General features: G+C 39.2%; 1 protein-coding gene across 1 annotated transcript; it reads right to left on the bottom strand.

Annotated features, from left to right (window-relative positions):
• Positions 1 to 2,967: 2,967 nt before the first annotated feature.
• On the bottom strand, positions 2,968 to 19,239 carry LOC112845607 (lamin-A-like). Its single transcript, XM_025905027.1, has 11 exons — positions 19,117 to 19,239; positions 18,397 to 18,690; positions 16,330 to 16,455; positions 15,948 to 16,066; positions 15,033 to 15,137; positions 14,694 to 14,807; positions 14,120 to 14,236; positions 12,475 to 12,573; positions 4,090 to 4,191; positions 3,199 to 3,306; positions 2,968 to 3,105 (listed from the first exon to the last, which is right to left on the bottom strand). Exons 1-11 carry the CDS (start codon positions 19,214 to 19,216, stop codon positions 2,968 to 2,970), a joined length of 1,422 nt encoding a protein of 473 aa, XP_025760812.1. The 5' UTR covers positions 19,217 to 19,239.
• Between the last annotated feature and the right edge of the window lie 6,685 nt (positions 19,240 to 25,924).

The raw sequence follows: 25,924 nt of genomic DNA, 5'->3' as shown, positions 1-25,924 counted from the left end.
TTTCGATACCCATCCCTACTGGTGACTGGAACCTGTTTATTCTGTTCTTCACAAATTTGTCATGGGATGCTGTCCAGGATTGTGGCTGTTAAGGTGAACAGTTCATTTTGCATTGTCAAAGGTTTTGTGGTCAACCTATGACATGATCGTAAATGTTTTTTCTTCTGTTTCTGGCGGAGACATTTAATTTAAAGTCATTATTTTTATGCTGCATCTGTGTGCATACTATTAGTTACTAACCTTAATGGACTAATAATGTGTGGCGCAGCTGTTGTTTTGTTAAAGAAATGTTCAATGAATGTCTTGGCAACAGTGCTTTAAGTGGCCCAAAAGAGGTGCCGGTACTCTATTTTTTTTCCGCCTCCCCTGAGGTAACAACAACTATATTGAATGGGTTTTATATACAACAGTCAACAGACAACCTTATACAAAATAATAAATCATTTTATTAGTTTGTGGATTTGCTTGAGCTAGAAAGAGCTACTGAACATAAATAAAATGTGCAAAAAGGTATTGAAATTTTTTTTTAACAAATTGTACATAAAATAAATTATAAACTAATTTGTATTTTGCTCTCTCTTGAGTCACTGCTGCTATCAGCAGCAGCACTTGTAAAGTGTACCTGCAGAGCTTGGTAGTTCTCCCATACTGCTTTCACTGTTCTCTCACTTGAAGCAACCCAACGCACTGATAAAACACGGCCTATCACAAGGAGACGTTGTCCAACATTGTGAGCACTCTCGGTTAACTCCCTTTGGTTTTTTGGTGATGCATGGTAGAGGGAGTAAAGCTGATCTAAGAATATTTTAAAGTGGTTGATTCCTCCTACCTCCTTCAAAACATCACAAACTGCCAGTTCCAGTCTGTGATTGGAACAATGCCAGACAAACAGGTAAGGGAATTTGGAACAAAGCTGCGCAGCAACTCCTGCTTTCCTCCCAAGCATCACTGAGGCTCCATCACAAGCAAATGCCAACAAATGTTCCTGTAGGTAGTGAGGGTCAAAGCCATTATTATGAAGACATCCTAACAGTGCTTCAGTGATGTCCTTTGCTGTGGTCCCCTGCAGCTCAATCAGTTCAAAAAATATTGTGTCTGGATTTTCACTGGAAATAGCTGACCGCAGGCACACGACAAGCACAGACTTTCCACTTATTGTAGTGGATTCATCAATGAGCACACACAATTTTCTTTCATTCATCACTATGTCATTGACTACCTTCTTTTTCATTTCAGCTGCAATGTGATCCAGTATATTTGCACATGAGTTATTAGAGTGCAAAACTCTGCCCATCTTGACACCATTTAAGACTTGCAACTGGACATCTATTGGCATGTCTGTAAAGGGACGCCCATGCTTGCCAATCTTATAAGCTGTTCTAAACACATTGCAAGTTGAAGCGTAGTCAGCCTTTCTCATATCTTCAATGTGTTTTTGCATTGTATTTTGTGTTGCCTTCTCTTTTATTTCAACTGCTTTCTTGTGATAAATTGAGTCTCTGTGCTCTTTTATTTTCTTTCGTAGTGAGTTTTGTTGTGCAGCCTTGTCCCTTCCAAAAGACGAGATTAAGCACCCACTCCACTCCTGCGACACTCTCTGCCCTTGCTGCATGTCCACGCGAGCACAAACTTGACTACACACACTACAACCCAACTTTTGATTTCTGCTGATCAGCCACTTGTAATTTGTGGAGAAATACCGGACTTGTGCTTGGGACCAACATTCTGGCCACTCATGCTCGCTAACGCGGCTGTTGTCATCGGTAGAAATGGTGTCATTCTCGTCCTCGTCGTCGCCAAAAGTGCCGTCGTCCGCGGCTGCGGCACTAGTGCAGCTTTCATTAGCTTGCTTCTGACCTGCAGCGATATCATTCTGGCTTGGTGGGGTATCAGCCAGCGAGTCCTCTGATTCTGACCTTGTTCTTTTACTACTCAGAGTCTGAAGCCAGGAGAGCATATTAAGTGTTCATTGTTTTTGTATTTTAACCGAGCAGCTGTTTGCGCGTTTTACACACCCTCTCCGGACCACGTTGAGTTGTTGACATGACAACGACAAAAGCGACGCATGCGCTTTTCACTTGTAAAACACATTGGTGTATGGGTAATGTAGTCTCTGCTCTCGGTGGGACGAATTAGGAAGCGTGCTTGTGAAGGGCGCTCTGAAAAGCGGCAGCGCAGCCAAACGATTATAACAGATGTGCAAATGAGAGTACCGGTAAGCTAAAAGCACGTTCTGGGCGCATGGAGAGGTGGCGGTACTCTCAAGAGCTATATTTAGAAGTGGCGGTACTGAGTACCGGCGCGTACCGGCCCACTTAAAGCACTGCTTGGCAATAAAGGAAATAAGAAAAATAAGTGGCTTGTACTAAATTCATTTGTGTGGAACCTGTTGACAAAATAGATTTATGTAAAACTAATTAGTAAAGCACAAGTTTGCTGAAAATATAATATTTTAATTAATCTAACTTAAATTTAACATTTAAATACCTCAAACAAGAAATGTGTTCACAAAACGAATCTAATCTATCTAACCTGTAAACACATAATTTATGTCTATACAACATAACTTGATTTAGGTGGTCTTAAATATTGCTTGTTAATTAATCCTAAGTAGTTTTATAAAACTGGCTCACTTCAAAAGGATTGTGTCACTTTAATGCAAGTTTATTAAATTAGATGACCTAAAGACTTTTGCTTTAAACTAACACAATACAATTTCGTGGAACCTGTTGACAAAATAATTTTAATTAAAGTCAACGTTTCATTTTTTTGAGTGTAAAAGAATAAAGAATACTTTATGAAGATTTTACGTTTTTATACATATGTTTAATTAAAAATACATACAAAATGTTAAATCGACTAAAAATTTTGTGAAATATATAAAATATAATAACGTTCTGTTCTTTTATTCATTAAAAAAATCATTCTATTGAATTGACATGATGTAATGTTGTTTGTAAAAGAGCATCAGTTTAGTCTGTGCTTTTTTCCAGTGCTGCTGATGAGATCTATCTTGAGGGTGTCTTCGGGCTTCCAGCTTTTCATGTATATCCACCTCAGGTCAGCATTGGTAGGATATGGGTTCCTAGCACCGTCTCGCCGTACCTGTAAATGTAAACAATAAAAAAGGTCACAGATGTCCAAGTGAAAAGTAATAATGACAGAGACAGAAAGAAAAATCTAGTAACACAGACTCACAGTGACTATCTCTCCAGGTTTCATTGTAAAGTTTTCTTTAAATTTGTGTGTAAGGGGTTCGTTGTCGTTGATCTGTAGTTTTAGCTCCCAACCTGTCATCACCTTATTCTGCAAAAGGGAATAAAGAGAATGAAAAAAGGGAAAAATAAATGAGGCAATAATAAATTCGAGGGTGTGTGAAATCCATAATGTTTATAAATGGATGTTGTTAGGATTAAAATGATTAAATAAAGCTGTATATTTATGATTTATATGTTAACATTGCTATGTGCTCATTAAAGAGTTGGCACTCTGTGTTTAGAGGGTCGCAAGCTTCATTTAGTGCTATGACTGAATTGAAATATTGTGATTGATGTAGCAGTGCAAATGGTTTTGCAATATGCTTGCATATCATAACTGGTTAACAGCCAGGATTATATTTTCTGGGCCAAGGGAGTCCGAACAGAATGTCCAGAACTTAGATACTAAATAGAATCAGAAGGATAATATTAATAATCAAGACTTGGCAGGGAGGTGTTTTCTCTTCTCTGTTTTCTTAGTCATAATAATACTTGTTATTGTTGGGGGCTATAAAACTGTACAGCTAGATCCAGGGTCATCCTTTTGTGTGAAGACAGATGGCTGATTTCACACAGAGGTCCAGCGCTGAGACTTGTAATTTCAACTGCTGCAGCAAATTAAATCTTTTAAACCATAGACATTCTCCTGTATTTCCTTCTAAAAAAAAACTGAACACGTCAATTAATGTCCTTTACATCTTTGAGTTGTATCTAAAAGTGAAAAGGATCTTGTTTCAGAAATATTTTTAAATACATGTTAAATACATACAATAAACATGTTGTTTTGTGTTTAGGTAGTACTCATTGTTCATCAGCATGGAAGCAGCAGTACCTCACTGGAAGCGTTTTTCAGACAGATATAGTCGCCACTTCTGTCAACCTCATCCAAAGTGATGTCACCTGTCTGTGGTTTGTTGGGTTTGCCCGCCTGTTGCTGAGAGAGAGACAACAAAGACAGATTAATGTGTGTGACAGATCAGTGATATAAAATGTTTGGGGCTTATTAGAAACATTGTTTGCTAAATGCTGGTACAAGATTTGATACACACTGAATAAATAGATTTAAAAAAGTGTGTGTGACAAATTAAGACAGTGACATGAGATAATGCTGAGAAACACAATGTCCTAGAACTGAAGAAACTTCTCAGATGAGAGGTGAGATGTGTCTTAATATGAATCACTGCTGGTAATATATAAAAAAAAACCAAACACCCAGCACGCCCCTGCGGGCGGTTTATCCTTCAAGCTCGGGTCCTCTACCAGAGGCCTGGGAGCTTGAGGGTCCTGCGCAGTATCTTAGCTGTTCCCAGGACTGCGCTCTTCTGGACAGAGATCTCCGATGTTGTTCCCGGGATCCGCTGGAGCCACTCGCCTAGCTTGGGAGTCACCGCACCTAGTGCTCCGATTACCACGGGGACCACCGTTACCTTCACCCTCCACATCCTCTCGAGCTCTTCTCTGAGCCCTTGGTATTTCTCCAGCTTCTCGTGTTCCTTCTTCCTGATATTGCTGTCATTCGGAACCGCTACATCGATCACTACAGCCGTCTTCTTCTGTTTGTCTACCACCACTATGTCCGGTTGGTTAGCCACAACCATTTTGTCCGTCTGCATCTGGAAGTCCCACAGGATCTTAGCTCGGTCATTCTCCATCACCCTTGGGGGCATCTCCCATTTTGACCTTGGGACTTCCAGGTTATACTCGGCACAGATGTTCCTGTACACTATGCCGGCCACTTGGTTATGGCGTTCCATGTATGCCTTGCCTGCTAGCATCTTGCACCCTGCTGTTATGTGCTGGATTGTCTCTGGGGCATCTTTACACAGCCTGCACCTGGGGTCTTGCCTGGTGTGATACACCCCAGCCTCTATGGATCTTGTACTCAGAGCTTGTTCTTGTGCTGCCATGATTAGTGCCTCTGTGCTGTCTTTCAGTCCAGCTTTGTCCAGCCACTGGTAGGATTTCTGGATATCAGCCACCTCCTCTATCTGCCAGTGGTACATACCGTGCAGGGGCCTGTCCTTCCATGATGGTTCCTCGCCTTCCTCCTCTTTCTTGGGTTTCTGCTGCCTGAGGTATTCACTGAGCACGCTGTCAGTTGGGGCCATCTTCGTGATGTATTCGTGGATGTTTCTTGTCTCATCCTGGACTGTGGTGCTGACACTCACCAGTCCCCGGCCCCCTTCCTTCCGCTTAGCGTACAGCCTCAGGGTGCTGGACTTGGGGTGAAACCCTCCATGCATGGTAAGGAGCTTTCTTGCCTTTATGTCAGTGGCTTCTATCTCCTCCTTTGGCCAGCCTATTACCCCAGCAGGGTACCTGATCACGGGCAGGACGTAGGTGTTGATGGCCCGGATCTTGTTCTTACCATTCAGCTGACTCCTCAGGACTTGCCTGACCCTCTGCAGGTACTTGGTGGTTGCAGCTTTTCTAGCGGCCTCTTCATGGTTCCCATTCGCTTGCGGGATCCCCAGGTACTTGTAACTGTCCTCTATATCTGCAATGTTGCCTTCTGGTAGTTCAAACCCCTCAGTTCTGACTACCTTCCCTCTCTTTGTTACCATCCGACTACACTTCTCCAGTCCGAACGACATTCCAATGTCATTGCTGTATATCCTGGTAGTGTGTATCAGTGAATCGATGTCTCGTTCACTCTTGGCATACAGCTTGATGTCATCCATGTACAGGAGGTGGCTGACAACCGCTCCGTTCCGTAGTCGGTATCCGTAGCCAGTCTTGTCAATGATCTCACTGAGGGGGTTCAGGCCTATGCAGAACAGCAGTGGGGACAGAGCATCTCCTTGGTAGATCCCGCACTTGATGGTGACTTGTGCTATGGGCTTGGAGTTGGCCTCTAGTGTTGTACGCCACATCCCCATTGAGTTCCTGATGAAGGCTCTTAGGGTCCTGTTGATCTTGTACAGTTCTAGGCATTCCAGTATCCAGCTGTGGGGCATTGAGTCATAGGCCTTCTTGTAATCAATCCAGGCTGTGCACAGGTTGGTCAGTCTGGTCTTGCAGTCTCGGCTGACTGTTCTGTCTACCAGTAGCTGGTGTTTTGCGCCTCTGGTATTCTTGCCAATCCCTTTCTGTGCCCCGCTCATGTATTGACCTATGTGCCTGTTCATCTTAGCCGATATGATGCCTGACAGGAGCTTCCATGTAGTACTGAGGCAGGTTATTGGTCGGTAGTTGGATGGGACCGGTCCCTTCTTGGGGTCCTTGGGGATCAGGACCGTCCGACCTTCGGTTAGCCATTCCGGGTGTCTCTCGTTAACTAGCATCTGGTTCATTTGTGCTGCCAGACGCTCGTGGAGTGCAGTCAGCTTCTTCAGCCAGTAGGTGTGAACCATGTCGGGCCCTGGTGCTGTCCAACTCTTCATACTGGAGACCCTTTCTTGGATGTCTGCCACTGTGATGGTTACCAGACCCTGTTCAGGGAGGTCGCTATGATCTGCGCTCAGATCCACTAGCCACTGAGCATTGCTGTTATGGGTTGCGTCCTTCTCCCATATGCTCTTCCAATATTGCTCCGTCTCCAGCCTTGGTGGTGCTGTTCTGCTATTGTTCCTCTGCCACTGAGAGTACACCTTTGCTGGTTCTGTGGAGAACAGCTGGTTTATTCTCCTGCCTTCGATCTCTCTGGTGTACCTCCTCAAGCGGCTGGCCAAGGCTGTGAATCGTTGCTTGGCAGTTTCCAAGGCCTCAGGTATGGACAGCTTGCTGTATTTCTTATGCACCTTCTTTGTCGCGCCTTTCTGCGACTCCGTTAGTTGGCTAACCTCCCTCCGTGCTACTTTGATCTTGCCCTCTAGCCTCCTTCTCCATGGAGGGTACTGCCCCTTGTGGCTGTTCAACTTGTAGCCAAGCATCTCACTGATCACTGCTGCCGTAGTGTAGATCAGCTTGTTAGTGTCGGTAATCGTGGTTGTAGGTATCATCCGTAGTGCTCCATTAACATCATCTAGCAGACCTTCTGAGGGTACTTCACGTAATCTTGGTAACCGGCTACGGGGGGTCCAGGTTTCAAGCTTGGCCATGATCCTACCTTTCAGGTCAGTTCCTCTCGCACCCAACGATCCTTCTCCTATCGCACTTGGGGCTATGTACCCAATCTCGGGTGGGGGTGATGATATCTCCCCCCTGACCTGGCGTCCTGACTCCTCCTTGCCGTAGCATTTATGTTGTACCTCGTCAATCTCTAGCTGTGAGAGCAGTCCCTTCTTTCGAATGTTGGAACACTGAGCTACTAGTTGTTTCGCCGTCATTGTGGATGTTGGGTATCGAAGAATCCATAGGTCCCTCATCCTATTCATGTAACCCCTTCCGCCAGGGTTACTTGCGTAGTAGCATTCCAACAACGCCCTGTTTTCGTCTCTTGCCCACCGATGCCTTCTTGTTCCAGTAGCCCACTTATATATATATATATATATAGACATATATTTCTCCAAATGTCTTCATGGTAAAAGAAAAAGCATGTGTTCATGTACAGTCAATATAGAATTTGCAAACTAAAATAAATTATAATCTGCTGTCAGTGGGTTTTTTTTTACCTTTGTCAAATTTTCAACCCAGTTTTCAGATAAGAAATGAAAACACAAATGCCTCTGTTTAATTTCTCTATTTCGAAGTACTCTAAAAAATTTTTCACTACCCACACCTCGTGAACATAGGTGAGGGTAGGGACGTAGATTGAAAGGTAAATTGAATTCACTCTTATTTCTAAATTTAAAAAAATCTTAATTTAAAGTAGTCTAAGGAAATAAACAACTTGATTGTTGTGTATAAACGGGGGTATAATAATAAAAACAGAGGAGATTGTGCTTTTGCTGTAGCAGCTCCAAAACCAAGAAACAATCTCCCTTTAGAGATTAGACAGGCTTCTTCTCTACCTGTTTTTAAATTACTCCTGAAAACCCACCTCTTTACTTTGGCCTTTGACACCATGTGAGTTGTTGCTTTTATTTTTATTTTTATTTTAGTTGTTTTTAGATGATTTTTGCCGTTTTATCTTGTTTTTTAATATAGGGCTGTTTTAATTTTCTTATGTATTATGTGTTTTATTTATTTATTTTTGCTGTTTTCTGTTATTCTATTCTGATTGCTTTTAACGTATCTTTTGTACAGCACTTTTGTCCTGTGCTGGTATTTTAAAGTGCTTTATAAATAAAATTGGATTGGATTGGTAAACAGGATAAAGTGGATTAAAAATCGTATTAGGAATGAAATGTGTGATTGAGAGATGATTGGAGAGCTGTGGTTGTGTGGAGAGCAGAGATGGGCAGTGTTAGATTTGTATTGTTGATTGTCATTTATGCTTAGAAATATCTACTCATATATGCTTAGAGTTTTATAATTAGTTGTAGATTGATAGAGGTTTGATCCTTAATAGTCCGTGGAGACTGTGTGCCTCCCAGAGCACTCTGGCATCCACACACAACTTAAGGTCAGGAGAGAGGTTATATCTGCTCTTACTGACTTATGGTATGGGAGGACACCTACTCTGTATCTGGTTAAGTATAAGAGCCTTTTGTTTAGATGGACCGCTAGACTCCTGGCACCAGCTTTGGGGAGTCTTCACAGGTTCACACACACACACACACACACACACACACACACACACATACTTACACAACGCACAGGCAAGGTACTCTTTGTTTGTATGTAGACGTCATATGTTAATGAACCTATGTATATTCATGTGACCTCAATAAAAGATCAGTGTTACGGGGGAGGAGACGAGAGCGACTGGGGTCAAGCGAAGGAACAACGTTTGTCCAGTTGGTCTCCCTCGTATACGAGAATCATAAAGAGCTCTGCTTGGTGTTCAATGCTTTTGCTGTGTAATTAAATTGTCTTCAACGTTTCAGCGAATGGGTTTAAGCTACAAACCTATCAGGCAGTAACGCATTACTTGTAACGCGTTACTATAATCCGATTACTTTTTCAAGTAACGAGTAAAGTAAGGGATTACTATTGCAAAAATGGTAATTAGATTACCGTTACTTTCCCGTAGCAACGTTGCGTTACTGCGTTACTAAAACCGTGATTTTTTTTGCGAGAACGTCTCGTGACAGTGACATAAGCGAGTGCGACGTTCGTGACAACAGCTGTGTGCAGATCAACAATGGATAATATATTGAATGCGGCAGAGCGTGCACCGTTTAAAGCGTGGAAGTACTGGCCTTATTTTGAGTTTGATTCCATAAAAAGTGACAAAAACATTAGTGTCCGTTGTGCGTGGGAAGAAAACTTCTTTTTACAGCGAAAAAACCCCCTAAACTTCCAAGCAAGCACCGAGTGCGCTACGACATAATGAGAAACTCACAGAGAAACTTGCGGACTCTTCCACTGACCGCTGCAGCACACCTGCACCAGGGTAAACCTCCGCCTGCCCCACTCCTGGTTTACAGGTGAAAATAGAGCAACAGGACCGCTAGTCTTTGACTTTATTTATTTTCTGCTGTGTTTCACTTACATGTATTTGAAAGAGTGAGTGTAAACACAAAAAAATATTTTATTTTATGTGCTGGAATGTGCAGAAAATAGGTTTAAATGTTCAACAAATTTCTTCCAGTCAGAGAATGTTGCATATAATTAAATTTTTGCTCGATGCATAAAGTTAAAAGATTAAAACTAATAAAACAAGTTTTAAAAAGAGACTTTTCCATTTGATTACATTTTATATTATGGATTATGCAGAAAAAGTAGAATTGGGCTGAAAGATCTATCGCTTTATCACCTATTTAGGTTGTAAATTGTGTTTTTAAAAAGTAACGAAGTAACTAAGTAATTAATTACTTTTGAAAATAAGTAACCAGTAAAGTAATGGGATTACTTTTGGGGGGAAGTAATCAGTAATTAGTTACTGATTACTTTTTTCAAGTAACTTGACCAACACTGGTGGAGAGGGTGTCTGATGTCATCCATTAGAGCTTTTACTTTGTTTCATGTGTCTCTCTCCACCACAGGCATCAGTGAGTCCAGCCTTCTGACAAACACCCAGCTCTCTTTTTAGCAGCTCGTCCAGCTGTTTGCTGTTTGTGTCCATCAGGCTGCTCCACCAACACACAGCAGCATAACAGAGCGCACTGAGCACCACAATGTGATCAATATATGCAGCATCTCATCACACACAGAAAAGCAGCTCAGCCTCTGCAAAGAGTTCATAACATGTGTCTAAATATGCTCTTATAATAATAATAATTCTTCCTTTCATCTATGCCACACATTTTGCACTTGCACAAGCACTTGATATTTCTCAGCTCCCATCTCTTCCTGCTGAGTTAGCACTCCTTTATTAATCATAGAAATAACTAAAGTTTCAAATTCCTTCTCAGTGAAATGTTCATAATCCTCAGCAATGTTCCCTCTAAGCTGCGCGCCTGCGCAATTGCGCACTGCTGGCACGGTCTCTGCGCACAGAAAATCTGCGTTGCGCACAAAAAAAAAAAAAAACATCTAACCTGAATTGAAATTAAAATTAAAACTTTAACAATTATGTTTTGCAGTGTTAGTCAGTGGCTGCTCCAATATGGGATTAGAACGATGCTTCCCACAGTCCAGCCAACAATGCGATTCACATTCGTATATACGCAGCTAATCAACGTTGACAGGCTATGACAGCGTCCTTATGTCCCGACACCGATGTTTTAGCTAGCAAAGCGGCGTGGCTGATGTGAAGTGAAGCCACGTTAATGACAACGTGTACAACCATTGGAGATGTGAGCAGGACAGACGGAACAATTGACGGAAAAAGTGTGGACTTTATACCAGTTTTTAAATTGTGTTGATAGGCCACGTAAAACCAGAGTTATGATAAAAATATATGCAATGTTTGGTTTTCTTCCTGAATACTATCGTTGTTTATATTTACTGCAAAAAGAAACAGTAAAAAGGAAATTATAAGGAAATATATATATATATATATAAGGAAAAACATATATATAAGGAAAACACTTGAAAGCACTCTCCGCCTGTGAGCAAAGACAAAACCAAGAAAAACCCCACCCTTTCCTATTGGTCGAAAAAAGTACCATGTCGACCAATCAAAAAATGATATGGCAACATGGCATTTAGTTGTTTTGAAAAGGGATTTAGGAGTGACGGCGGTGTTTTGAGATGTGAAAGATTTGCGACGTTTAACGCAAATCTTGTGTAGTTAGTGTGTAGTGTAGTCAATAGTTTTGTTGTGTGTGTCAGAACAATGAGGCGACTACTGAATGTTACAGGTGTTACAGGAGTGATACATCTCCTGTTGTCAGGCCTGCAGGTATCAGGCTGTTGTTCTCCTTTATCTCATAGTGGAAAGTGCAAAACTCAGTGACTTTTTTGAAGAAGTAACTATATAATTAATTGCCCAACATAGGTCATTATTTACTGTATTTTGCAGACAGAGAGTTACAGGACTCTCTCCCAGACCACAGACTCATAATACGGTCAGCTTTATTTAAAAAAGAAAGAAAGAAAGAAAGAAAGAAAGAAAGTTGTGTTTTACAAGGTCTGAAGTTCAAGTTATTTTCACTTCCAATAGTGTTAATATACTATACAGGTCATGAACAAGATTTCTTTTTCATTTTCATTGCAAGTGGGCTTAAGCAGTTAATTAAAAGTAGTCTAACATAAATGTAAATGCTGTCATTTGATTATTTTAATAAACCATGTAACTTGGATGGATTCGATGCTGTCACGGTCCTGGGTCGGTGACCCAGTGTTTTGAGTTTCTTGTGTCTCTGAGTTTTTGTACTTTTATCTTAGTTCTCTTTGTTGCCCCAGTTTATTGTATAGTATAGTGTTTTAGTTTGGCTTTCTTGTATTCTGTTTAGTTTGTTGTTTCCCCAGTTTAGTTTAGTTTAGTTTGCCTTGCTTTGTATACTCGTTTTCCCGTGCCAGCAATTAAAGCTGTGGTTTTGAGTTCATCCCTTGTGTTTGAGTCCTGCCTTTTTAGTCCTCATCTCCTGCCTGCCACACAGCGCTTCCTGCCAGAGCGACGCGACCTTCTGTCACCGACCCAGGACCGTGACAGATGCTGCCGTGACCACAGTGCACACGTCTGCTGTTGCTCACAGTGGTCCAAGGGACCGCTCAGCGAGTTTGTGTGTTCGCTCAGACACATGAAAAATTTGAGAGAACATTGATCCTCAGTATTTCCCTTCAATCCAATGAATGACTGTAAGTCAGTGAAGTGTTGGAAACACGTGTTTGTCTCTGTATTTACCTGGTCCACATTTTTTGTGTCATCTGCTTGTTTCTTCTCCTGCTGGAAATCCTGTTTGTCATCCCCCCTCAACTTCTTGTCAGCTTCCTGTTTTTCCTCCTAATCACAGACAGTAGAAACTGAGGTCAGAGGTAACTAGTCTGACCAAAACACTTTGTTGAAAATCTTTAAAGTATTTCTTTTTCCTTTCATAACTTTGTGCTTTAATACAAATATTTATTTTATGATATCTTGTTCATTGAGAGTTAAACTTTTTAGAATGTAAAACAAACAGTTTGATTTTTTTTTTCTTCATATTTTTCAATAGGAACTGTAAGATAAGTAAGAGTCCTGAATGTCTCTGAAATGTTCAGGTTGTTTGGCTTTAACTTCTGCTCTGTGATTACTGAATGATTTCAGAGGTTGTTGCAGCAAACCTTGAATTTCCTTCTCCACTGTCTCTTATTGTGTGGATGTGAGTTTTTGTCTGTGTTGGTAACATAAATCTGTTTTTACACACTCAATTTGGGTCCTTGTTTCCTTTGTTGTCAACGAAAAGCCAATAAAATAAGTAAAAGTAAATGTGCTGTATGTTTGTTTATGGTTGACAGAGTGAGGTCCCAGTAAATCAGGGGTCCCCAATCTCAGTCCACGAGGGCCAGTGTCCCTGCAGGTTTTAGATGTGTCCTTGATCCAACACAGCTGATTTAAATTGATAAATTACCTTCTCAATGGGCGTTTCTCAATATGCGTACTTGCGTTCTCGTGTACTCGTGATACGTCATCAGTCGGAGACCAAGTACTCTTCCAATTCGAAATACGCATCAAGCCGAGAACGCGAAAAAGTCCCGGATGTGTTCTCGCTCCGCCCGTTTTATCGAGCATGCATCGGTGTGGACTTGGTACAGCTAAATATCCCAGAATGCATTTCGTCCAAAACTCAACAGCGGACTCCCGGCACATCGTTTTCAACCCTCTTCCCCCCCCTCGCGGTCTTCTCACTACTCAGGTTAAAGAAACCCCAGCAGCTGTCTATAGTATTGAGTGTCCACTAAAATAGAAATAAAAGCGTTCTAACATCTCACCTGCTTGTTTTTATTAAGGTATGTACACGTATGTACATGTACACTATTTTTATTAATAGAGGTTTCACTACTGAGGTTAAAAATGATATATAAGTCACTTAGATCACTTCTAAATGTTAATGTTTGGTTTATTTCAGTGTTTTATTTGTTCCTGAGTAAACCGGTTTGGCTGTGATTAAAGTTAAGCTTCATAACATGTTACTCACAGTTAAATTAGGAGGGGATGGCAGTAAAAACTCCGGACCTGTGACATCATCACGTACGCTGGTGTTCCAATTGTACAAATCGCGAGTCCGTGCTCGCGTTCTTGGCGGGTACGTACTCCCGTGCGTTCTCGGCGAGTACGTACTCACCGAGAACGCGAGTACGTACTCGCGTACTTGAGAATTGAGAAACAGCCAATATGTCTTGAAGTTCTCCAGAGGCCTGTAATGAACTAATCATGTGATTCAGGTGTGTTGACCCAGGGTGAGATCTAAAACCTGCAGGGACACCGGCCCTTGTGGACTGGGATTGGGGACCCCTGCAGTAAATGAATGTGTGTTTGTCTTGAAGTGTTCAAAACAACAGTCTGTGTTTACTTCTTTCTTCATGTTGCTGATCTCTGCCTTTTTCTCCTCCAGTTGTCGATGAACCTCTTTCAGTTTTTCATCGGCCTCCTTCAGCTTCTTCTCAGCTACATGTTGGTTTTTCTCAAACTAACAACAAAAAACAGATCAACGCAAAGGTTCAGCCTGAACAAAAAAATTATCTGCATTTTTTAAAAAATGTGTTACTTATGCTCACATATTTTTATGATATCTTAAAAAACATTTAAGATTTCTACTGAATTACGATGAAATTTTTAATGACTGCATTTCTATCTTCACTGTGGCAATGGTAATAGATTTAGTGCTGTCAGTCCTTAGAAACGTGAATGCTTTCAGTGGTTACTGCACGCAGTCTTTACTTTAGCTGTAAAGCATTGTGTGTATATGTGTTTGTTCATTTGTTTTTTCCTAATTGGAGTTTGGATTACTGGCTTCTTTTGACAACAAAATGGAATCAAATGGATACATGTATATCTATGCATGTGTTTGTTAGGGTTAGGATAAGGTTTCTGTAAATGAATTGAGTCAAAATAAAGGAAATGTCGGTGTTTGACTGTGTGTTTACTTCTTTCTTCATGTTACTGATCTCTGCATTCTTCTCCTCCAGTTGTCGATGAGCCTCTTTCAGTTTTTCATTGGCGTTCTTCCACTTCTCGCCAACTGCATGTTGATTCTCAGTCTAACAGACAAACAGATCAACACAAGTTTCAGCCTGAAAAAAAGCTACACTTGGTACTTTTATGCCGTTGAAGTTTGGGTTATTGACTTTTTTTTAGGACAAAATGGAAAGAAATTGATATTCTTCTAAATCTATTCATTTGTTATGTAATGCGTCTGTAAATGAATGTGAATCAACATGGTCTCCATATGTTGGAAATGTTCATGTTTGTCTCTGAGTGTTTACTTGTTTTTTCAGCTCGATGATCTCTGCCTCCTTCTTCTTTAGCTGGTGTTTCAGTTCTTCAGTGGATTCCTCAAAATTCATGATAGCTTCCTGTTTTTTCTCCATCTAACAGACAGTGGAAATTTATGTCAATGATAACTAAATTCACCCAAACTCTTTGGTCAAAATGCTACAAATGTTTCTGTTGAAACTGATTGAACTGATGAGATTTAAAATTAATTGAACACCTAAGATTTTTATTACTACACATTTCCTTATGGTGTAAGAAATATATAATGTGTTCATATAGGACAAGTATAGAATTTTGAAATTAAATTGAAGACTGACTGTATTCATTTCATAATCAGGTGTCAGTGTTTTAGGAATTTAACATTTAATAAAGCATGCAACTGATTACTAAACACAGTCAAGCATTATTATTATTATTATTGTTATTATTATTATTGTTGTTGTTATTGTTGTTGTTGTTATTGTTATTGTTGTTAGCAATGAAAATTATCTTTTTCCATGATGAGTGATCAGTTGTTGATTTTTGGTTCAGTTTTGGTCCAAGTCCACCAGATTTAGAAAAGATATGAAAGGAAACATTTTTTGAGCTCCTACATAACATACTGCACAATGACGCATAGCAGAAGAGAAGATTTGAATATGAGGACTGCAAAATAGAAGAGATGGTAACTACTGTTCTGTCTTGTATTATTGTTCTAACAGTTACATATTTATTTCACTGTTAGCTGGCCCTGGATATACAATCTATATATTATTTGCCTTTGTACTATTGCAATTTTCTTTCTTTTCTTTCCACACACACACCTTTTCCAACTAAATTAAATTAAATCAAATCAAATTGGAATTCTTCATCTATTTTGTTCACAGTTATTTTATTGTCTTTTCTGTTTCTTTCATATCACTCACTGGACTGATGTTCTGTCTCATGAGCTTCTCCTGCTCTTGGTCTGTTTCAGTTTTGTCTCTTTTAGAGTGGTTTCTGGTTTCTTGTTCTTTGCATCCATCACAGTGAGCACTCTTGACATCTGTTACGAGTATAGAGAAGGTAACAACAACAAGATGTTCTCTTGGGCTTTAGAATAGTAATGCATCATATTATCAACTGATTTTAAAATAAGTTTAGGACACCTTAATACTATCAGTTTTCTATCAAAAACCAAAATTGAAAGAGCTTTGTAAAACTTAAGTGTAATTTACAAAAAATCTGCATGTTGCTTTAAAACCGGTAAGAATAATTTTAGATATTAATTTAGACAGCATGATTTGAATTAATTAATTTGTGACTTACTTTTTTTGTTTTGTCTCCAGACGAAGAAAACTCCAATTATAATTAACATGATGCTTACAGCCAAACTAACAGCCAAACCAATATTAATGGGATTAGCAGAACTGGGTGTGAACATGAAGAATTCATCTGTAACAATAAAAATATTATAATAACACTGCATTTCTGTTAGGATTGTCAAAAAAAATCAATACTCAAATATTAATCAACACTAAAATGAATACTTAATTATGATATTCATTATGAAAAATATCTATACAAAGAATGAGGTCTTTGCCTCCTCAGGATGGTACTGAACTTCAGACAGTACAGGCAAGTGCCACCCCATGCCACCCCTGTAGATTCACCCCTGTGCTGACAGCACACACACCACCAACTACTAAATTAGTTATTTCAACAATACTGAAGTATTAAACAGTCACAAATGTTAACCTGGCCAGTACACACTTAACATTAGATGTTTAACTATTAGCAATTACCTGTTTAGCTACCAGTTATCATACTAGCTGCTAATAAACTCAGGGCAGAGGATGGAATATTTACCTGTGACAGAGTGGAATACGGACATGAGGGTGGAGAACTAATCCGAGAAAATAAAGAGTAAAATCTGGCACAGACAGGTTTCAGGCTAGAAGAGCAGAACTGAGGATGTAAAGAGCTGCAGACTGAAGCTTCCAGTATACCCTCTGCAGTGGTTGCTCCGCTTACCCTTGTGCCATCATAACACAGATGCAGCCACTTATACCTGATGTTAAGATGCAAGAAGCCAATGAAGTATTCTCTTAAACCATAGGTGTCGCCAGTCAGATAATATCACGTCACATAAGTAAAAAGTGGAAGTTAAGACTTTATCCAGTGTTTTGTTTTTTTTCAAAGATTTTTCCACAAACAGAACTTTTCAAATTTCTTAAGTGTTCAAACATTTACAAAATCTATATCTGTGTATCTGTATGTGTCTGAAACTCTGAGCAGGATTATTATTAAAATGGCAGTGTAAAGCAGTATGAGCATACAGTTGTGTCTTTAACCAAGCTGCGATGGCAACGGCACAACATACCAAGTTACACAAATCATCAACAGGTGCTCAACCAGTCGACGCGCCACAACACAGGATTTGATGTCAAATTTGTCTATCAACACAAGCAACGCGGCGAGCATAAAACAGACTGAGGTGGAGCAGTGTGAATGCTAAATGAGAGAGGATCAAGGCAGATGCGGACAAGATGATCTACTACTTTAAAGTTTCTACTTTTGGAATAATTTATTAAAATCTGTTTTTCATTTTGTTGCAGTCAACAGTTAGATCAGTTTTAAAATCAGTGATCCTTTCAATCTTTCACAGTTAACACTCTGTTTTGCTGCAATGCTATGACCCCTCAGACACCCACAGTTTTGTTTCTGCACAGGCTTCATGAAGATGCTAATATAAAGTATTCCTCTTTGTGGATTTAGCTTAAGATTGATAATATATATATATGTATATATATATATATATATATATATATATATATATATATATAAAGAGAGAGAGGGAGAGAGAGAGAGAATTTAGTTAGTGAATCTAACCAGCACCAGCACCGTCATCTTAAATATAAATCTTAAATATAAATGTCTGCTAACCGTGATGTAATCTAGATGCACCTTTATCTCAGAACTGCAAACTAGCCTGTCTACGTATTGGTGCATGCACACTCATCCCTAAAGGTTGAGTCTGTTCATCTGGACGTAGCGTTTTTGGTGGGAAAACGTTTCATCACTCATCCAAGTGACTTCTTCAGTCTCAGCTGACCGGAGGTTTCCCCAACATTATAAACAGTATATTTGCACAATAACTGAAACCAGCCCAATGGGCTGTGAGGTCACTTTCTTGATCATTAATATGCAAATTATCATGACCATTGATCAGCAACCATTGATACCGTGGTATTGAAAATGCTGCAGAATATCAAGCACTTTCTTGGGTATTGGTTTGGAGTTTAAAATTCTTGTACCATATAATGACAGGCCAAGTTTTTATAAAATTCGACTTATTTTTTTTAACTGAAAATATATTTTCTAAAACATGCATACCTGGAACATATATGTGTATCTCTTTGCTCTGTTTGGTGTTCCTCTGTTGGACTCTGCAGGTGATGTTGTTGCTGTGTCTCTTCTCCACAGTCACTCTGCTGCTGACAGTATAGAGCCCATCAGGACCTCTGAGGGTCTCTGTAGGTCCAGCATAGAGGAGGTTTCCCTCACCGTCCAACCACAGCAGCTCGGGCTCTGGATACCAGGCTGCAGACTCACATTTCAGTGTTACTTCTCCTTTCTCAACATCAGTCCCTGCCAAACTGAGGACTGGTGAGGAACCAATATCTGATGCTGAACAGAAAACAAGAAGAGTTTTAAACAAAATAGAACAATTTATAATAAGGCTGCAATGATTCTTCAAGTAATTCCATTATTAAAAATCCTCAAAAAATTCTTTACTTCATGTCTTGTTTAACAGGTCCCAGCCCCAGGCTTGAAGGATAGAGAGGGGGGCAAGAGGGATTTGTTTTTTGTTTTTTTTAGCAGTGTAGTAGTAGTTTATTAGACCACCATCTAGTGTAAGGTTTATGTCACAGACACCTGCAATAGCAGTACCAACTACCAAGATTTTTTCTATTTTTTTAGTTTTTTTACCTTTGTTTGTGTAATGGTAATTCTGACAGGTTTTTTTTCCCTGGTCACAACAGACCTGAACCTGAGGCCTTTTGTTTTTGGTCAGAACAGTTCCTACCCCCCAAATATTGTGCATCCACTTACCAACAACAAGGTTAATATAAAATTCTTTATCCATTTCAACGATGTAGCATTTATATGTCCCCTTATCAGACACATTCACACTGGAGAGTTTCAGTGACATGTTTCCATGTCTTAGTTCATCAGCAGACAGTGATGATCTTTCCTTGTAGGACGGATGTTTTGTCTTTTCAAATTCTTGACGAGCACGCCACACAAAAACAAAGATGGGGTCGAGGTCAGACCTCGTCCACTCTAATGTTTTGGCAGTAATGTCCATTGCTGGCTTCAAGTGGCATGGTAATGTGATGTCATCACCAACTCTTGCCACAATTGGCTGAGAAGGACCAAACAACTGAGACTGACCTGTATATAAAAACAAATAAATGAATAAAAATTTGAGCTATAGAGTATATTCACACGATTTTGCAATTTCTTGTGACTTACAGTTGTGGTAAGAAGTTTACCTGCACTCATCATGGGCACGACTATAATCATAAATTTGGACTTATAATGATTTCTTTGAGCTTTAATGCTTCTTTTCCTAAATTTTGACATGTTTTCCTATATTTTATCTCTTTTGATTATTTTACATGTACAGCACTTTGGTCACCAGTTGTTGTTTTACATGTGCTATATAACTAAATTAGACTTTGAATTTCGAGGGTGGAATTTGCAGGATACATTTATAACGACAAGACCAAGAATTGGGTAGACAAGCTGTAGATGGTGACCAAGTTTGCACACATGTCAGGAGTGATTTTGGCCAGTTCTTTTAAAAGGAACTCTTAAACCTTTTATCTTTATTGGCTGCTACTACGCAACTCAAAGCTTCCACTCCCTCCAAAGTTTTTTTTGGCCACTCCTTGGTTGCCTTTTGAATCATTATCATACTCATCCATGTTATGGATGGGACAACACATCTATGACCCGTGTTCAGTGTTCTGGCTGAGGAAAGGAAGTTCCTGTTCAAGACTGTATGGTATATGGCTCCCTCCACTGGCCGCTCAATGCCTTTGCCTTTACTGTTACCTCATGATCAATCTGTCCCCATGAGGCAAATTCTTGCTTGGAAATCCCAAAAAAGGCAATTAATCATTTTATATTTTAACAGTTGTCACCTCTTCACCAAGCTTCTTGCTGATCTTGCAGAACATTCCAGCCTTGTGCATGTCTACAATCTCGTCCCCAAGATCCTTTGACAGCACTTTGTTCTGGTTGGAATGGAAGTGACTGATTCTATATGCTTTATACACATAACAAGCTGAGGTCAGGAGTATCTGTACTATAATTGATTGATTGCTTGATTGACTGGATTAAAGTTCTGTCCTAAATCCTGTCACTGCTGGGATTCCATTCTGCCCTGACAGCTCATCAGAATACAATCGCCAAATACATTAATTTCTTTATATCAATAAACAATATTAAATTCTTTCAAGTGTTCTCTCCTCATTGAAATGACATTTAAGCCCATGATGAGTGTATGTACAATTTTAACCACAATTTTAAAATCTACTTGAAACCAATTCATGATGTGTTTGTTTGTAAGTTACCTCTGCAACAATGTAGGAGAATAAAGAAAAACAAAGCAGTGATAATTCTATGGGATTTTTGAAGCAAAAGTCCATCCATCTAGAGAAAGAGAGGAACAACAGAAAAGTTGACCAAACACAGACAGCCACAAAGTTGGTTTTTAAAACATTTCCCTTAACTAACTACATTTCTCTGAAAGTTTTTTTGTTTTTTTTAAACAGGCAATTGTCATGGTCTGCAGTCCTCGCCGGGTGACCTGTCATAGATGTGTGTTTGTGCTCATGTCCCTGGTTTCCATGTTTATGTGTGTGTGTGTGTGTGTGTGTGTGTGTGTGTGTGTGTGTGTGTGTGTGTGTGCATTGGTGCCCTGATTTCTCTGTGATTCCGGAACAGTAGTGGTTTTCCCACCATGGGGGCCTTCTTAACAGAGTGGCTGAGCTCACATCGACGCTGGATCATTGTGAGAGATTCCGTCAGTTTGCTGAGTAAACTAAGATGTTTGGACAGTGTTAGCGCACTGTATGTATATATTGAAACAGAGGGAGTAGAAACTCGGACTACTGTCACTGGAGGAAGACACAGTCTCACCTGGAGCACGCACAGACAATACTCTGCACCTTGTTGTAATTTTCACTGTAAATAAATGCACTTTGTTCTTTAACACAAATCCTGCGTTTCGGTCCTGCATCCGCATTCCTGACAACAATGTCCTGTCTGATAGTGGTATGTTCCTTTCACTTTTGTTAACACTAGTTAATTTTACTGAAAATCCAGGCACACCTCAGTTGTGCCAATACATTAATGTTACGTTTTACATGTTCTCAAAATATCACCAACAAAACGTAATGTGTATTTAAAACCATTTGAATTAAAAACAAACGCTTCAATAACCTCTTGGGTTTTGTTAAAACTTGCAGGCTTCTTCACATTATACATAAGATAGTTTAGAGCTGTGAGTGTACAACTGCTTTTAAAACAGTTAGCTAAAAATAATATTAAAGTCAGAGCACGGCTTACCTGTTGCATGCAGTCCATAGCTCAAAATGAACAGACTATCTGCAAATAATTAACTGGTTAACAAGCTAACCAAGGATAGTACGTTGCTCTTTTTATCAGCGCGGTGTTATCTATTAGATATTTGTTTTTTGTTGAAAGTCAGATCTTGCAATTTTCCTAATTCAACAAGTATTTAGGAAACACAGAAAACTGTGTTTTTCTTCTGGTGACTTAATCAAATTTAAAGTAAAGAAGTGAACTTTGAAGTGTTTGCCAGGCTGCCAGCCACCCTCCCTTGCACTGACCTCTGAACATACTGCACCACCCATCCCCAGCAGCTCAGCCACAAACCACACCCTGCCACCACAATTACATTATTATGTTATATATTAATGTGGGATCATGACGGTGAGAAGTATTTCAGAAAAGGAGGGATGAATTTGATGGGCCTCATGGTGTTAGTGTTCAAATATAAGCTACAAAGCAGAGCATTCAGAAATGTTATTTACCCTAAACTGAATGAAGGTTAGTGTGTGGAGTGAAGGTAACGACAACACAAGAGCTCTAGCTTTTTCCTCTGACTTTATTCACCACCAAACATGAACTGAACACATTGCACCAAAACCCAGCTAAACCCCTCCTCCCGATGTGAGTGGAGCTCTCTGGTGGGCCACCACAAGTGGATTAATAAAATGCAGTAGTACTACGATATATTGAAATTAAACTTAACCTAATCCGATTTCCACTGAGGGCACCGGGAGCTTATGTGTGCTAATGCCCATTACAGTCAGAATCAAAGTAGACCTGTTGCAATGAGCCAACCTCTAGGTTCTGTAAGAGTTGTTTAATCAAGAGCAGGTGGGATGGAGTACTCCACTGTATAACTGTCAGGGTTTCTGGGTCGTTGACCCAGTATTTTTAGTTCATGTTCACTGTTTATCTCCTGCCTGTCTCACTTCCTGCTTTTCCTATGTCAGCTTGTGTCATTAGTCAGATTATGTTCAGCCCTGTACTCACCCGTTTCCAATCATTGTCATCATTCAACCTGTGTATTTAAGCTCCTCGGTTTCACCAGTTCTTTGTCGTGTCATTGATGTTCGAGTGATGTTATGTTGTCGTTCCCGTTAGTGTTCTCTCAGTTCAGTCAGCCATTCAGTTATCCAGCCAGTCAGTGTCCGTTCACCCTCTGTTCATCCACTCCTTATAATAAACCTTCACCAGTCTTCACCTACCTGCGAGTCCTGCGTTTGGGTTCCTTCTTCCTCGCCTCCACACAAAACCTGACAATAACCTGTCCTTTGTAATCACTTAGTGTTGCTCCCAACTGAGCTAGTTTGAGATTTACTGGACTACAGATTACAGGAAAGTAGGGAGTAAAATGGGAATTCTTTTAAGAAGGTTTGAACACATTTAACTGATAACTGAATAAAGGAGCTTGAAACAACACACAATATGTTATCAAACCAAAGAAAAGGAGTGTTAAAAGGGAGTTTTTCCTTCCCAATGTCACCAAAGTGCTTACTCATAGAGGGGCATATGATTTGAGGGATTTTCTTTCTTTTCTTTGTGTTTTTGTAGGTTCTACCTTACAATATAATGTGTGTTGAAGTGACTTTTGTGATTTGGTGCTGTAAAAATAAAATTGAATACACTCCTTTGTGTAAACAAAGACACTTATTGACACATCACTTATGTAATGTTATTTGGCTGATTAAAGAGACGAATGAAAAGGTTATTTATTTTAAGGTTAAGGTGATTATCATTGCAGCCAGCCTGACTGGAGGTCCACCAGGCCCAATGAAATATAGCACAAGTACCAGGAGAAATTAGCACAGCATCTCCTGCAGGATTGATACACAGCAGGATGGCCAGTGATGTGACCAGCAAAAGGCATCTTCACAGAGAGCCCCCGCCAAAGGTAAAGAGTCTGCTGTGGAGGTTGTTGTTCTCTGGACATTTTGCATCACACATCTTTACAGAAATTTCATCACAGCAGAGTATGTTATGTTTTCACATTTTTAAGATTCATTCTGATGAAATTTCCAAACCAGAAAAGTGTCTAACACTAGTTTTGTCCATTGATTATCAGAAATGGTCCACTGTGTATTAACATTTTTGCTATTGTTCTTCCATTCCCTATGACCAGTTGAATACCACCAAATAAAAAAAAAAAAAGGTTAATCAGTTATCCTTTTGTTCTTGAATTGCTGAAATACCATAAGTGAATAAGTGACCTTTTAAAATATTGTCAGCTAACTGGTAATTATTTGCCATATCAGTAAATGAGAAAATTTGAGCCCCTAATTTGATAAACACACACACTCACAAATAAGAAGTATGATGTATCAATATTTGAGGGCACCTACAAAAATGTAGAAGAAGAGGGACAACCAGAATGCAGTTTGATGAATGAATTATGCAGCTCTGAAAATGAAAAGAAAAAATAATAACACAAGGAAACTGTTAGTAATAAAACAATAAAACATGGTCTGTTTCATACTTTCACATTCAATTCAAATGTCCTTGAGGTCTCTGTGGCAATTACGAATGCATTAAGTGATACTTTCAGATCATTTTTCTATTATGAATTTAAATTGTTTGAATACTGTCAGAATTATAAAATGATTAACTAAAAATGTATATAATACAACTTCTTCTTTGACATTCTCTGATATCAGGTCATAGTTTTAATATTTGTAAATGAAATATATGAAGTCAGACATTAAACATTTATTTATTTGAAAAATGTTGATTAGAAAACAATTAGCCAGTCGGCTAAGTTTAAGCTTTTCGACATAGATACAAACATAAGTAACTTCAAAGTTAAATGTCTACCTTAGCTCTAAGTGTAGACCTGCTATTCTGTACTAAAAGATGTATTACACGTATTTTGTATGTGACAGTATGCTCTTAGACATTAAAAATAACAATTTAAAACTAATTTAAAACTATAATTTAACATATAACATACATGCTTCATGATGTGGCACTCAATTGAAAAGAACATACGATCTGAATTAGTAAATCATTAATGAGTTAGCGAAACTTCCAGACATCCAGTGTGTGTGTGTGTGTGTGTGTGTGTGTGTGTGTGTGTGTGTGTGAAAATCTTCCTCATGAACTTTGAGCCTGTTGCGAGGAAACTGGTCACTGTTATAAAACAAACAGAACTTCAATAAAAATTCAAATTAACAGCAACAGTGTTTATTTGCTGTCTTTCCACCTTAAGAGTAAGCACTCATGGAGTTTTGTCCATTGATTATCAGAAATGGTCCACTGTGTATTAACATTTTTGCTATTGTTCTTCCATTCCCTATGACCAGTTGAATACCACCAAATAAAAAAAAAAAGGTTAATCAGTTATCCTTTTGTTCTTGAATTGCTGAAATACCATAAGTGAATAAGTGACCTTTTAAAATATTGTCAGCTAACTGGTGCTTTAACATTATTTAGCTGCAGTTTACAAAGTTGCCATTCAGTGGGTGGATCTGACTTTTTTTAAACATACATTTTTGGGCCTTTTAGCCTTTACTGGATAAAGAGAGTGTAGATAGACAGGAAATCGGGGAGAGAGAGAGGGGTACTTAAACCCGGTTCTTCTGCTCTTTGGTAGTACAGCATATGTTCGCCTGCTCACCCACTTAGCTAAACCGGCACCCAGGAGCTGACTTATTAGAAACAACCAACATCAGGCATTGTTTGACACAAACGTAATTTATGTTATAATGAAGACAAATCACAAGTTTCAAGAATAGGTAAATACAAAAAGAAGTTAGATTTGGTAGTGGTCTACTGTCAACACTGTACACAATTGTACATAAGAATCTGAAACTGAATTAAACATATTAATTATTAATGAGGGGTAGTTGTCTCAGTATGACAATAAGAGAACACCACTGTTTAATCTTTTTTTATATATATAAATTTTATTTTCAGTCACAGCAGCATGTTAATAACAAAACTTTGAACATACAGTAGTTTGCTGTTCAGTATTTACAATACCCTAAAAGATAACAGAAATAGAGAAGGAAAACAAACAAACAGACAAAGAAACCACTACAAAACAAAACAAAAAACAAAAACAAACAAATAACAACAAACAAATATAAAAATAAAATGTATAAGGGACATTCAGTGTACAGTTAACTATGATAGTGATATAGAGATATGGTCATTTTGAATGTTTCCATGTACATCAGGAATGGCTGCCATGCCTTAAGAAATTTGGTGGTTGAACCTGCCAGTGTATATCTCATCTTTTCTAAATGCAAAAACCTCATGAGCTCTGCAGCTCTCCACTGTT

The sequence above is a fragment of the Oreochromis niloticus genome, linkage group LG3 (genome assembly GCF_001858045.2).
Source record: "Oreochromis niloticus isolate F11D_XX linkage group LG3, O_niloticus_UMD_NMBU, whole genome shotgun sequence".
In the NCBI taxonomy this organism is placed as follows: domain Eukaryota; kingdom Metazoa; phylum Chordata; class Actinopteri; order Cichliformes; family Cichlidae; genus Oreochromis; species Oreochromis niloticus.
The sequence above is the reverse complement of the archived record's forward strand: the minus strand, read 5'-3'. Positions and strand labels throughout refer to the sequence as shown.

What these genes read in the sequence shown, in the direction of transcription:
- LOC112845607 (XM_025905027.1), bottom strand. Translation starts at nt 19,216, where the DNA reads ATGTCACTGAAACTCTCCAGTGTGAATGTGTCTGATAAGGGGACATAT. An exon ending in TCAGTAACATGAAGAAAGAA is followed by an intron (nt 14,237 to 14,693) that starts GTAAACACACAG and finishes TTTTGTTGTTAG; the next exon opens with TTTGAGAAAAACCAACATGT. An exon ending in TGAAAAACGCTTCCAGTGAG is followed by an intron (nt 3,307 to 4,089) that starts GTACTGCTGCTT and finishes TCCCTTTTGCAG; the next exon opens with AATAAGGTGATGACAGGTTG.